The sequence below is a fragment of the Psittacula echo genome, assembly GCF_963264785.1.
Source record: "Psittacula echo genome assembly, chromosome: 1".
Classification (NCBI taxonomy): domain Eukaryota; kingdom Metazoa; phylum Chordata; class Aves; order Psittaciformes; family Psittacidae; genus Psittacula; species Psittacula echo.
This window is the reverse complement of record NC_137735.1, coordinates 118,341,582-118,356,315: the sequence shown is the minus strand read 5'-3', so window position 1 is coordinate 118,356,315 and position 14,734 is coordinate 118,341,582. Positions and strand designations below refer to the sequence as shown.

The 14,734-nt window shown below is 37.8% G+C and overlaps 1 protein-coding gene across 14 annotated transcripts in view; it reads right to left on the bottom strand.

The window, feature by feature from the left end:
• ATP2B1 (ATPase plasma membrane Ca2+ transporting 1) overlaps window positions 1–10,853 on the bottom strand; it is a 35,535-nt gene extending 24,682 nt beyond the window's left edge. For 5 of the 14 annotated variants that reach the window (XM_080611247.1, XM_080611253.1, XM_080611255.1 and 2 more), the window contains exons 1-6: window positions 10,643–10,853; window positions 5,579–5,776; window positions 4,460–4,714; window positions 4,254–4,379; window positions 3,802–3,945; window positions 298–336 (exon numbers count right to left, since the gene is read on the bottom strand). In XM_080611247.1, coding sequence (XP_080467373.1) covers window positions 298–336; window positions 3,802–3,945; window positions 4,254–4,379; window positions 4,460–4,714; window positions 5,579–5,776; window positions 10,643–10,847 — 967 coding nt within the window. In that variant the 5' untranslated portion in view covers window positions 10,848–10,853. The remainder of the gene's footprint in view (window positions 1–297; window positions 337–3,801; window positions 3,946–4,253; window positions 4,380–4,459; window positions 4,715–5,578; window positions 5,777–10,642) is intronic. The other 9 variants (XM_080611254.1, XM_080611256.1, XM_080611259.1 and 6 more) reach the window with 7 other exon arrangements.
• Window positions 10,854–14,734: the final 3,881 nt, after the last annotated feature.

Here is a 14,734-nt window from a genome sequence, read left to right as displayed (position 1 = left end):
ATGAGGCAGGCAGGAGTGAGAGAGCAGCTGGGTGGGTATCTGGTAGCCAGCCAAGGCTAACTCACCTCAACAAGATAGCTTGAAAATCAATGGCAAAGTTCACTTTTGTAGTATCTAGCTGTGTTCAGACTACCAAGTTCATTTAAGCATGTGCTTTGGACAGATTCACTTGTGCCATCTTTAGCATAAGCACTTTAGATTTAAATATTCATTTGCTTAGGAAAGTATGTATTCATTATTACATACACTCTCAGAAAATAGGGACTTGCAAGAAAGGATCAGAGAATCTGCATTTACCTTTGTTACGGTTTTCAACAGCTCCATCTTGCTTTTTACCTGTTGGAGAGGGGAACAAGCTGTGGTTGAAATTGGCTGTGCAGAGTTCATTTCAGTATTTATATTTATATATAATGCATACATTACCATCTGCTGAAACAAGCAGTTATGTGAGACAGAGGGATCATATAACTGAAGCTTTAAAAGCAGAAGTCAACTCACAGAAACCGTTTGCATCAGGATTTTCTTTTTTACTTTTTCCATAAAAGATTGCTGCAGAGTTATGCTACCATAGTTTCTTAGCTTTTAGATTGTAGTCCTGTCATATCTTCTGGCCATTTATTAAAGTCATGAATGGTAAAAAATGGAAATAAACTCCAGAAGCTTCTCAGCTTGTAAGTATTCCTTGAGAGCTTTTATTGAAGCCCTTTCAGCTTGCTGCATTTTTTGTATTTGCATTAAAAAAAGTATGTGTTGTGGTGAAAGAAATGTAGGTAAGGGAAGAAAGGAGACAGGGATAAAGCTGCTGTCTACAACTGTCTGAAAGGAGGATGCAGAGTAGGTGGCCAGTCTCCTCTCTCAAGTAACAAGTGACAGGTCAAGAAGAAACAGCCTCAAGCTGCACCAGGAGAGGTTTAGACTGGATATTAGGAAAAATTTCTCAACCAGAAGGGTGATCAGGGATTAGAACAGGCTTCCTCAGGACATGGTGGAATCATTATCCCTGGAAGTGTTCAAGAACCATGTAGATAAGGCCTTTAGCAACATGGTTCAGTGGTGGATTTGGCAGTCCTGGGATAATGGTTGGATTTGATGATCTTGGAGGTCTTTTCCAACCTCTAGTTGATTCTATGATTCATAGTTAAGCTTGCACACATTACTGTAACAGATATTTATTACTTGTGAGGAAAGCTTTTAAAAGGCTTGCCTAAACATTTTTCTAGGGTAAAAAATTGTGACACTAAGGTGATTCTGATGGCCTCAGTCTTGCTCTCTGTTCTTCCAGCATTTGGCAACATTATCTGACTACTACTGTAAACAAACTGCAGAATCTCATTTCCAGAAGCAGTGCTTTGTTCAACACTGCAGAAGCTACTGTAGTATAAAGTATTTATAAATCCACACCAAAGCTTAATGAAGGTACAGCACTGGATTACTGGATCCATGCTAACCCTATTTACGCAAGCATGAACATAATCTATAGGCAACGTACCAACGTTACACCACTAAGAGAACAATTCACATTCATAATAAAATATCCCTCCTACCTCTCTTCAGACATGGAGTTCAAGAGATCAGAAAGAAGGACAGTGAAATAATAGAAGAAAATAATGGATGAAACATTAGAAGTAACTAGAAGACTGACACATTGTGTGTAGCTTATGGGGGGAAGAAGGGGAAAGACAGAACAGACACTACCTTTTTTTATTTAGGTTTTGAAGGAAAAAGGTTTAGGTACTACCTTGGCAAGTGACGACAAACATTTCTCCTAAATAGAGAAAGCAAGGGCTACAGTTACTATCTGCAATAACCTGAAATGAAAGCACAGAATTGAGGAACTTGGGAAAAAAACCAGAATTTTTCAGTACCACTGGCAATTCATTAAGTCTTCAGCCTTAAGTTACGTAGACTGAAATGTGTAAGAGCACTCAGGTAGAAGAAAATCAAAATATCAAGCAGCCTGTCTGGAATGGCATTTAATACCTCCACTGTATTATTGCTTTAGACATAGTCTGATTGCTATACAGAAGATCTTCCCTCAAGCATCCTCAGAACAGCTGAGGAGGGGAAAACAAGCATGTTCACTTTCTACAGAAAGTAGAAAAGAAGCCACTTCAGACTCAAGAACTCATCATTGTACCCTAATTTAGTATTTATTCTTTCCTATTTCCCCTCTCCCTCTTGTAAGAGCAAAATTCTACACTTGAGTTACTTCTAACTCCTTGTGCTTTCACTCTGAACCAAGCCATACACAGCCATCTAAAAATAGCCACTTTAATCTCCTTAACATTGGCAGAGAAGCTAATTGAGTTTAACCTGAGTTTTACCAAGGAGAATCTTATTAGGCACCTAACTTAAAGGAAAGAAGAAGTTGTGTGTCCTGGGAGACAAAAAAGAGCCCCTTAAATGTTCAGCCCTTAAGTTACACCAAAACACTACTTGTCAAAAATACTGCTTCTAAATAAGAAATGCTGTCAGAATAATAATAAAACCTATAATCTTCTGCATATCTCCTGTAGCAGCTGGTACTGTTGCTTGCTTCCTTCTTCCTCTGTAAGGGAAAGAGCAAAGGATGGAAACAGTTCCCCACTAATCCCTGGAGGTGTTTACCTTCACACTACCATGCCTGAGCTTCAAACTAACTTTGAACTTCCAATTCTTGTAACAACTCTTGTAACTTACTTGTGATGAAGCTTACTACTTTAGTTTTCAAGAAGGGTCAGAACTGTAAAACTGTTTGCAGATTAGGACAAAACAAAAAGAAGTTCAGTCCTAATTTCTGCACAGAGCACACATTTCAACAATTGCCTTTTTAGTTTGAAGGCTAGCAAGATTCCTAACCACATTTCTGTACTGCTTTTTTATTGCTGTTTCATATTCTTCTTATGAAAAAGTCTATTTTTTTGCCAAAATCCTCAGGCTCAGACCCATCCAGTAGACTTCCCAACAGCTAAGAAAATTTCTGTTGTTGTGCAGCTTAGTCCTAAACATGCCTTATGAAAGCTAGTATTAAAACTGGTTGACATTTCTAGAGCTTTGATTCTCTGGATAAAGGCTATAGCTTAGATAAGTGACCTTATAATTCCAGCTACTAAGCACATCCTTCAGAAGAAGGAAGATAGCCCATTTCACACTTTACAAAAGGCCCTCATCGCTCCAAAAATAAAGTTTACAGAAAAGTGCCATTAGGGATTTGCCTTGTGTATAACTGAGCATTCAGAGTTTCAGCTCTCGAAGAAAAGGAGTGGCAGAAGCAGCTCATCTTTATCAAAATCAGTCATATATACTTAAGATATCCACGAAACTCAGCAGTAACAATGATACAAACTTTCCCCTTCACCATTTTGTGATTCTATGATTCTAAGTATCATAGAAGAGCTCAATATAAAGGACATTTTCTATCTGCCAAAAGCAAAATGAGATACTTCAGTGGTATTACTGGTAATAACCTGTTTGTCACAAACAGGTATTTATTATTATTAGACATGAATGCACTTCACATTGTATACAGTTAAATTACAGAAGATGGCAGTTTAACAATTTATAGATGGTATGGCTGGTCAAGAGTTCTAAACTTTCCAACCTTTAATTGCTCAATGAAATCTGAAGTTTAATTACAAATCCACACGACAAGAGCTATTAGTAGTAGTGTACTCTCAGGTCACTGGACCCCAGTTTTCTTTCAGTGAAACTCACTGAAAGTATGAGGCTTAGAAAAAGATTTGTCTCCAGATGACCAGAACATGCTTTTGTCCAGTAACATTCAGGAGTTCATCCCTCCCTCTCCAGGAATCCTTTGCTTACTTTTCTTGTCCTTCTTCTCTTTTTCCTTCTCCTTCTCTTCTTCATCTCCTCCAGCCCCAAGTAAGGTAAAGATGATTCCAGTCTGAGAGTTCACACCTACAGCAGTTACTACCATTCTTCCAGAGCCTTCCATCACATGTGTGCCTGAAAGATTGAATCAGGTTTTCCACTGAGACTTGAGCAGTTATATAGCAAAGCACAATGGAAATGAGCTCCCAAACTTCGCGCTGACAAATGTAAGATGTGCACATTGAACACCATGTTCTCCTGGAGCTTTAATTGCCAAAACTATCTGGAAGAGGAAACCATAAATCTGACAAACATTTTGTGTAGCTGCTTAAGAGTCTACTCACTCTGACAAAGCACTATTTTTGTATACCTCAACATTTTAAATAACCAGTTTACCCCCACAAACAAACCACTTTCTTGTAGAATTGCCAAATGCTACACACCTGACAGCAGCATAGGATCTCTATCCAGGGATTTCTTAACATGATCAGATTCTCCAGTCAGTGAGCTTTCATCAATTTTAAGGTCATTTCCTTGAATGAGTACACCATCAGCTGGCAAGAGATCACCTACGAGAGATCACTGGGTATGTTGACTGCAGTTCCTTTTTTGAAAATAAAAGAAAGTTCAACTTTTAAAATATGTTTACCATATTTCACTTGTGCAATATCTCCAACAATTATGTCAGCTACTGGTATTTGGATGACTTGGCCACCTCTGATGACTGTGAATTTCTGTTCTTGTTCAATACGGCTCTGCAATCCCCGAAATTGTTTCTCTTTACTCCAGTCATTGAAAGCTGTTACTAATACCACACAAACTACAGATAGGAGGATTGCTGCTCCTTCAATCCAACCTGTTTCAGATTCGTCCTCTTCTTCACCAACATTTACTGATCCACATACTGTAGAAAACAGGTTTTAGATTTAAGAAAGTTCACGCAGATAATTATTTCAACAACAACAAAGTTTTGTCAAGAAGAAGAAAATACTATTTGTTGCTAAACATTTTCCACGCTAGCCTTCTTTGCAATTTTACCTTTATTTTTAGTCAGGGTAACACACAAAAAAGCTAAATAACCTGAAAGCTAGAGCAGTTCAAAGAAGTTAAACTGCTTAAGATTTACATCCCTGCTTCTCTGAATATAAGAGAAGTTGATACAGAAAGTTACTTGTCTTAATTATCTTGTTAAATGATGGCATGAAAATGTCATACTAGTCAATTAGTTAACCACCTTCTGCTTTCATAACATTTCCCTCTTCCCCTTTATCTTACAAAGCCAGATATCATTGCAAAAATTCAGTTCAATGAAGGCCAGATCCCTACATTTTCCGTTTAGAAGTACAAATATAGCTTCAATTCCTAAATTAGAAAGTTACCAGTGTCATATTGCAAATCAAGGAAAATTTAAGACTTGCTGACTCCTCAAAGAAAGCACATGACCACAAATTACAAATTGCTTAAATATTTGAGGCAAAGCTAAAAAAACACTTGCACAGAAACATGACTGGATTTAAGACAACTCCTTGTTTGTGCTGCTTGAACTTCACCTTTGCATTATTTTGGTCAGAATGATATCAGATCATGACCAGAGAAATCTCATGTTGCCTTTCTACAGTAAGCTAGACTTTTAGTAGTATTCTCTCAATAAGGAACAATAGGTTGCTTTTTCCCTGACTGTCTCCCATCAGATTTACAGTATAGGCATCCTGGACGAGAAATGTCAGTAGTATAATACAGGCAGATACTTTTTAAAAGGTTTACTTACATGATTCATTTCCTCCTGGAGGCTGGTAAAAAGAAAGGCCCAAGGATACTACAGCTGCAATTTCTAATATAATTAGTGTAACGTCCTGTAGTGCTTCCCATACTAACTGAAGAAATGTTTTTGGCTTTTTAGGAGGTATAAAGTTCTTCCCAAAAACTGCTTCTCTCCTTTCTATATCTGCTGGATTTCCACTTAAACCTATTCAATAACAACACAAAGTTAGTGACATTTACTTGCATTTCACCCTCACATTAGAAGTGACTGAGGTTTCCCATTTATGGAATGAAGTCCCACTCTGTAACTCAGCAACAATGCTGAAAAGCCATACCAGTATTATCCTTAAATCAGAGTCACTACAGAAAACCAGCTCTATTTTATAATTCACACTTTGCCAATATAAAGTAAATTGTAGTCTACCTACTTGCACTTACTATGACATAGCAACAAGATAATAGTAACATACATACTTCGTAGCAAGTAAACAAGTTTGCAAGACAAGATCATTAGTAGAGTCACTACTATTGAGACTGAGTACCACCATGCAGTTTTAGCAAGAATACAGACTGTGAAGTCAGCTCTGGTTCCCACTGCAGGGATTCTGTATTCAGAGATAACATCCTAGGATCCTACAATTAATGTAGCATTTATAATGAAATATTTAATGTAATTAATAAAAATACCATAAATATTATAAATCAGTATTATTTAATTATTACAGAAAATTCTATTAACTATGAGCTGATGAAGCTCTCCAAGCATCATGTGGAGAGAAGCAGCCACTTAATGATGCTGCTTCTGCCAGGACAGCAATTGTTTGCTCTTCTGAAGTTTCACTTTCTATCTCCTCTCACACAGAGACAGCCCACATTTAGCACTGTGCAGTGTCTGTCACCTCAGTTTTATACCCATCTTATTTCTTATGTGGCATATTTCTTATGTGGCATATTTGAGTCCTCTCTTCTGTCTCAACTGTTGTACCATCTTTAAGGTGCACTAGCAGGCAAGAGTGAGTGAGTGGCCTTCACTAAAAGGCACAGCAGGCTTCAAGAATTAGCATAGTCCTTAAAAATAAAGAAATACAAAGCATATTCAGTGCAAGGTCATGCACTCAAGACTTTCTGTAAGTATACCTCCTGTTTATTCCTTCAACATTTTCCTGCTGCCTAAACCACCATTCAGAATTTAAGCCAATAGCTCATTTTTCAAAGCAAAGTGGCCAAACATCCAGCCATGTTCAGAGCAAAGGTCTGGATGCTTCAACTCTATTGCCTCCAAGGTTACTATAAGCACCTTCTTAAAGACAGCAGTTTTCATAGTAGCAGTTTTTTAGTAGTTAACCCATCTGCTTAGTGATAAACGCACTGCAAATATGCTAGGTAACCAATAAGAACAGTGACCATTGCAACTGCCTTTCATAAGTGGGGTATTTAATACCTCTAACAGGCATTTCCTAGAACTGCTAGATGTTATTTCAAGATACTGAACTGCAAAGCTCAGTTTTAAGTGCTAACAATTGCTACGAAATCACTTAACTGAAAGGCAAAATATTACGTGCAGATCTTTTCAGAAGTGAAATTAAACATACTTACTGTAGATAATAAATCATTCTAACACTCTTAGATTTACCTTGAATTCGTGGCTTTGGAGGTTTAATACAAAGGAGTAATTTTACTTGTTATCCCTAAGACTACTTCTTGAAGTTCAAGCTTTGAGGTGCTTACTTTCACTCAACTCAAAGTGCTGCAAGACCATTTTTAAAAATCGAGCTATACAAGAGGATCTAGAGAAACTCAGAACAGCTTGGCCAATCCAAAATGCTAGACCATATTGCTATTTTGCAACAGATACCATTTCTCTCTTCCTTTTAGAATGGCAAAGTTTGGAAGATTATTTACATAACGTCAGCAGCACCACTTTTTTCTTCCTTTCACAGGGTGCATCCTGTGAAAGGATGCAAAATACCAGAAGTGTACAGCAGTGGTATTCATATGTATATATATTATTATTATGTATATATAAAAAGCTAAGCTATTGTCAAGAACCACTTAGCAAAGATTAGTAAATAAGCCCAGCAAAGACAAGAAGCTTTTGTATTTTTAGTGTTCTCCATAATACACCATGCACCATTACCAAACTTGATACGTTTACCACACAGCTGGCAATTTCATAGTTTATCATTTCTAGTCCTGAGGCTGACACTACTGTCATCATATTGTTCATTATGTATCTGAATTAGGCTAATTTATGTTATTTGGTATTAAGTTGAAAAATATTGGGCAAGTGAATAGGTAAACCTTCATATGCAAATTTTATTAGAAATCTAGAAGTAATAGTTACTAGAAAACCAAACTTATGTTGACCTGTGGAAATACTGATGGTGGCCCATCTCTCCAGAACACATGGACTTTTCCTACTACAGATGTCAGATATTCATTTATTTACATTTGCACACATATAAGGACATAGTAAACACAAAATACTAAGCAGCTAAGTCTGCTCAGTGTCTGGTTTTAGTAATACTAAAAGGTAAAGGACAGATTTCTCATTTCAAACCAGGTAGGTCTGATCCACATCTGGCTGAAAACAGACGTTGACTTACATTGATCAGTAACTTCAAAACAATTAATTCCAGTAATTATACAAGCTGAACTCATCCACTGTACCATTTTAAAACTACCTGTACTTCCACTGTGAATCACTGATAATTACATAGGTCAGCCTTTTATACGACAAAAAAAACCCCTTCTGAATAAGAGGAAGTGTCATAGGGTCTTGCAGGTATACCCATGAGAATTTAGAGAGCTACAACTACTGATAACAGTTTCCTGCATAAATCTTGCCTAGTTTTTCTTCATTAGAACATCTCCATTTCTACACTTACAGCTTGAACTTCACAAAAGAAGAGACCTAGTTCTGCTTTCACAAGAGCTCTCCTGTACTACCTCCAAGAAATTTGTACAGCTTGCTTTACAGAGAGGCTGGTTCTTTAAAGTTTCATGTAGTGATTTAGAGTCAAAATGACACCTTTATAGAGGACACTGCTCTAACTTACCTTGCTTAACCTTTACTGAGCTAATTATCACATTCAACTGTTGAGGTCCTGCTGCACATATGAGCTGCTCTTAAACTTCAAAAGAATGATGGCACCCTTTTATCAAGTTAGTGATTGTATTTAACTGATTGCAGTACAATAGAACTAAATATTAAATCCTTTTGAAAGGGAAAGGCCTTGATCACCCGGTCCTCGGTACAGCAAAACCAATCTGCAGGAAAGGGCATCTAACCCTTTCTAGTTTTAGTAGATGCCAGCAGATACTCACTTTCCCATGTTTTAACCTGCTTGTTACATTATGTTACATTATATAAAGTGAATCCTGCCATATGCCAGGTATTTGGTGCTTAGTGCATCATTGCAGTCTACAGCTGTACACCCAGATATCATTCAGTAATAATGGGCCATAAGCCTTGCAGATGACTGTAAAATAGGATTCAACTCTCTCAGTTCGTAACTATAAAAACTGTGGACCCTCTTCACTGAGAAAGGAAACTGTCTTTCAAAGCTATGCAACAGGTTAACAGGGTAAAGAGAGAGTGCTGTCCCTAACTAAGAAGTGTTACACTGCTTGTATGCAGCTTTTCTTCACACACATGCACTAAACTTCACAAGTCTGTTGATGTTGAAGAACAGACATTTGCACACCTCACGTTTTACAAACTTCTTCAGCCTGGAACTGGTCTACTCCCATTCACTGGCAAGTCAGGCATGAGAGCTGGCAACTTTCGTTTTGGTAAGAGGAACCCAGATGATGTACTGAAATAATTACTGGAGTCTGGCTTCAAAAGCAGATCAAACCAAAACATGCTAAATGCAGATGTACCCAGAGATACCTGATTAGTAGGTTGTTCTTGATCCAAGGAGACAAACCCTTCCAAATGCTTTCCCTAGCATTTCTGAAGAACAGAAAGCAACAGCTCACCAGGATTACAACAGCAGGTACTTTACTGCCACCAACACTACACTGGTTAAAAGCTATGTGAAACCTTAAATGCTGAGATATCATAATTTACCCAAATCCTGATTTTGGTACTTCTCACTCACTACCAACAGCAGGAGTTCAAACCGAGTTACTATTAGGTTAAGAAACATTAAAAACGTTTGTACAGAATACTACTGTTTAAATATTTTAAGCAACAGGACTTGCATCTTTCACAAATACAAGCTCATAGCCTTCATTTACAAGAGAAGACAGTAGTGAGAGGGCCACATCTTAAAGTAAGCTTCTGTAAAGCTCTCAGGAAGGAGACTTGATAGGTTTATTTCCTTCTCTACATATAACTTGGAATAATAACTGTATAGAAGCAAAAACATCAGGTAGCTACACTTCACAGAATGCTATCAAGTCTAACATGGCAAAGACTTCCTTAGAGATGCTTGTTTCTAGACAAAAGGAAAGTGTGATCACTTTGCAAACCTTCTAGTAATAGCAACAGTACCTCTCAGTGCCTAAAGTTGTATCAATATTTTGCATAGATCAAATGAAACCTAAAAGAATACTATAGATTTAAAAACTAGAAAATGTTATCAAGAATCCAATGTAGTACAAATGGAAAAGAGATGTCATCAGTTTTAAAAATTGTTGCATTAGGGAATACAAAAACTAGGTAGCAACACAGAAGCATTAATAAGCCCTGCACTAGACTATTAAAATCTGTGTTCTATGACAGCATGGTGCGAACTGTGAACTATGTCATATGAGCAATTCATAAAACTTACACTTTCACAGCAAGTTAAACACTGCTGTGTTGCATTTACATTTCGTATGGGGATGCCTACATCAATGAACTTTATTCCAAGGTGGAACTTCATTGCTAATTCAACATCTCATCTGCAGATCAGACTAACTGAAAAAACTCCTGCTTGCTTATTACCATTGAATACCTCTCTGCCTTGAGTAAGAAGCAGTATTTTATTATAAACTTTGCTATATTAAAGAATTAAGTAGTTTGCTTCACTGAGGTTTTTCCTAAATGGAGTTTCCTCAGTAAGTGTTAAAACTGACTTACCTTCATTTGGTGAAGTTTTCAATTTTGTACAGATGCCATGTACATCTCCATAGCATTCCTGTATTTTATGCAGTGCATCTGCAGCTCGAAGTTCCATGAGAGAACGGAGCTCTGCAAGAGTAACTCCAAAATCTCCATGATTAGCTTCTTTTACAGCGTTTTTTACGCCACTATATGCAACCGAGTTGTTTGCCATATCACCCATGATGTCTTTAGTGTAGACAGTTGCCAGTAAGGAACAAGATTTCAACTTAAAATATTTCCAAAAGGAAAATAAATCCTTTGGGTATGAAGACAAGTCAGGAGAGCAGACACATCACCCAAGTAAGAGACCCCGTCTGGAGAGATGTCTTTGAAGCTGTCCCATGGCGCATTCTGTTCCCCAAGCCAAATGGCATGTACAGTCTAGGGAAAGAATAAATATACATTTAGTTACAGAACAACTATTCTGAAATACATCGTAACACAACCGTCCTCTTCACACTGAAGTTACAGAACAAATTGCTGCCTAAGGACAATTTCTTCATATTTCCTATAATATTTTTAGTTAGCATTCAGCTAGGAAGAGTGACGAGGCATAAAATGGATGTTTCCCACTTTCTGAAATCATTAAGTTATTAGAGCAGCTGTTGCCTTTCTGTTTTGCATTTTGCTTGATGATAAACCAAACATCTGTAACAAAAAGAAACCTTTAAGAACACCTGGAAGTAAATATGTTTCCATGGAAATGGAGTTTGGAGCATCCACCACTGACATCACATTGGGTAAAGAACACACCCAACTTAAAAATCCCGACTTCTCAACAAAGTTTTCACCTCAGAGTTTGGGATGAACAAGCCTTTTTGTGTTCCCACAAATTCATTTGTACAAACCTCAAGGGAAACAGTTTCAACACTAAGTTAGCCCATGCATTAAGTACTTTTGCAGTGTAAGTAGGAGTCTACCTTCAAGCAGACCCTAGGTCTTATTGTATTTTCATGTCCAAACAGTTTTAGCCCCACTCCAGCCTATTTCATCACAAGTCAAACCTCCCACAGTATCTGCATTTAATTCTTTGAACAGAGGGGAAAATTGCACACCACCACCTTCCTACAGAAGGGATAAGGAGATTAAGAGCTGCTCTTCTGTCTGATTATCAGAGCACTGTAGCTGAGAAATTAACAACTACCCACAGGATTCTTGGCCTACACAGGCACTCTCTATTTAATTCCCACTTGGCTGACACATTTTGCACATACCCATATATCCACACAACAGAATAGTGAAAGCACAAGCACTTCATGCCTGTACAAACATCTGTTGTGCGCAAAAGACAAGCCTGATCATGTACGTCACCTTTAGAGACATAATGGGTACAGTGAGCACAAGTAACAATATATTCCCCCATGAAACACTATGACTGCTAGGCTCAGATGAACAGTAATTTGGACACTTCCAGGTCAACAAGACCCTCAGGTGTCATATGCTTAGATAAGGCAAACAGTTACCACTGACAGCAGCACTGCTTTATGAAGGTAAAGAGTCAAATAGCAAAGAAAAGATTTCTGGCTATTGCCCTGCCAGGTTAGAGGACTGGTTCAGCTGGACCACTGTGTCTATATTGAGGTCCAGCTATAAGCACCGAATTACTAGAAATTTAAGGTATGTGTTCCAGGAAAGTCTCTGTTCTCTGCTCTGGAAACAACCAGCTTCAGCTACAGCAAATCTAACATTTTAAGCACCATGCCACAGTACTGCATTTGCACTGAAGACAACCACTGACGCTGAAAGACCCTGAAGAGATGTCACCGGACCACAAGTGACAGTCCCATCTCCAGCAGAACTACAACCACTCTTCCTATCACTAGGAGAATTTGAGAAAACCTGTCTACAGCTGTCTTCTGGAAAGAAGCAAAAAGCAGTCATAATAAATCAGTCAATACTTACATGCATAAAACTCCAACACCCTGTATCATCAAGGTACCTAATTTAAAACTTAAATCTTCATTGTTTACTGTTATTTGCAAAACAATAATTCAACAGGTGAAGAATACATGACAACGGTGTTCACCTGCATGCTAAGATGCAGTTTGGATTAATACACATTCTTCATCTGACTATAACACGTTCTGCTAGAGTGTCCTGTAAGTAAAAAAATTCATGCAAACGAGTTCTCTTTAAGGCCAAACCATGTCTTCATCTAATGCCTGAAAGCTGAATGCTGTTGGCCAACTAGTAGCCCAGGAGAATTTCTCAACTGGCATCTGATCATAGCTATGACGGTATAACAAGAAGCAGACGACGCAAATGAGTTTGTGTAACTATAGAGAAGATGCTGCAGCTGCTAATTAGGCAAAACAGACCAAGGAGAATGCCCTGCAACTAATTACATCAAACTTGTTCGTTTTTAATTAAGAGAAGCTCTGCTTAAGCCTCTAGCAGAAGCCCTGCACTTGAGGCCCAAATACACCAAGTGCACATGTGAGGTTAGGAAAAGCTACAGCTCTAGTCACTGCTTACCTGGCACTAAAAAGCTTTGAAACTGAATACTGAGCCAGGGCAAGACTTGCTGTCACATGCAAGTAATTTTAAGAGCAATAACATTGCTCAATCATAGCTCATGCTGTGCTCGTGCTCTATCATCTCTATATTGAGTTCTATCATCTCTATGCATCTAGACCTATTTTTGTTAAGACATAATACTCCAGTAATGAGCTATTACTAACAGTTTATCCTGAAAGGGGTTCTCAGATGTTCGAAGTACCTCAGTGGTGTCTTAACATACCAGCATGCCCTCAGGGCTCACACACAAGCTCAGTAAGTTTACATTAGCACCACAGAAACAGCATGGTTCTGCACATCAGGTCTACTAGCGTTACAGTCTATTTTGTCTCATTCATCACAGTCAAGAAATAGCTGTGGAAAATAGAGAGAAACAGTGTGAAGATGCTTCAAATTCTGAATAATGAGCAAGAGCAATTTTGCTCCATCTTATGAAAACTTGGTTAAACATTAGCAATTGTTACACCAAATCAGACCAGAAAGAATCTGCTCCAGTAGCTCATTTTTTACCAAGCATTGCAACGGACAGTACAAAAGCCTCTCAGCACATGGGTATGGAATGGACTTACCTTAACATCATTTCTTTCCTGATCTCTAAAGAGAAACCTTGCTACAATTTTCTTTGAGAAATATCCTTAAAGCAGTTTAAATGTCAAATCTTGCAACATGCATTCGTTTCCTGTTACAGCAAGTTCCAACAGCCCACTTTTGTAACAAAGTGGTGATGCATAATGCAACTATAAATAGTGAAATTAAAATATCATGAAAGAATCATAGAATCGTTTAGGCTGGGAAAGATCTGCAAGATCATCAAGTCCAACCTCTACCCCAGGACTGCCAAGTCCATCACTAAACCATGCCACTAAGGACCTTATCTACATGTTTTTTGAACACTTCCAGGGAAAGCATATTTTAAGCTACATAGATCATCTAATAATATTTATCTCTTCAACTATTGGAATATTTTTACTTGTTTTGATCAGTGTTCCAGATCTCAATTCTTACAGCAGTCATTTGAGATACACCATCTCAGTAGCATGAGCTCTGAAGCAATATAGCTAAAAGCGACTCACCTCAAACTTCCAATCTGCTAATATCACAAACTTTTAAATTCAAGAAACAGTTATCAAACTGCAAGTCACTTATACGCCATTGCTGAAGTTCTAGTTTAAAGTTTAATTCAATTGAAGTTATGTTAGTGTCCAGATTAAAAAACCTGCACACGAAACGATTAAGAAAAGTCTGTCTTACATTAGGCACATGAACTTTTGGATAATCCTTTGTTTGGTATCATTGAGACTAGGAACAACTTTAAAGCTTTTTTCTGTCACAGTCAAATGGTTAAAAATCCTGTAGTGCAGAGGCACCTTACAGTAGCAGCATATACTCTCATAGACAGGATTCAAATACTTGAGAATTCTCTCTGAAAAGACCCCGCTGCTCTATGACTGTAATAGCTTCACTAACACATCATGTTATTGTGGCTGCCCATGAAGAATACTGCATCTTAAATTCCTTATACAAATCATATTAATATTTATTGCTAAGTGA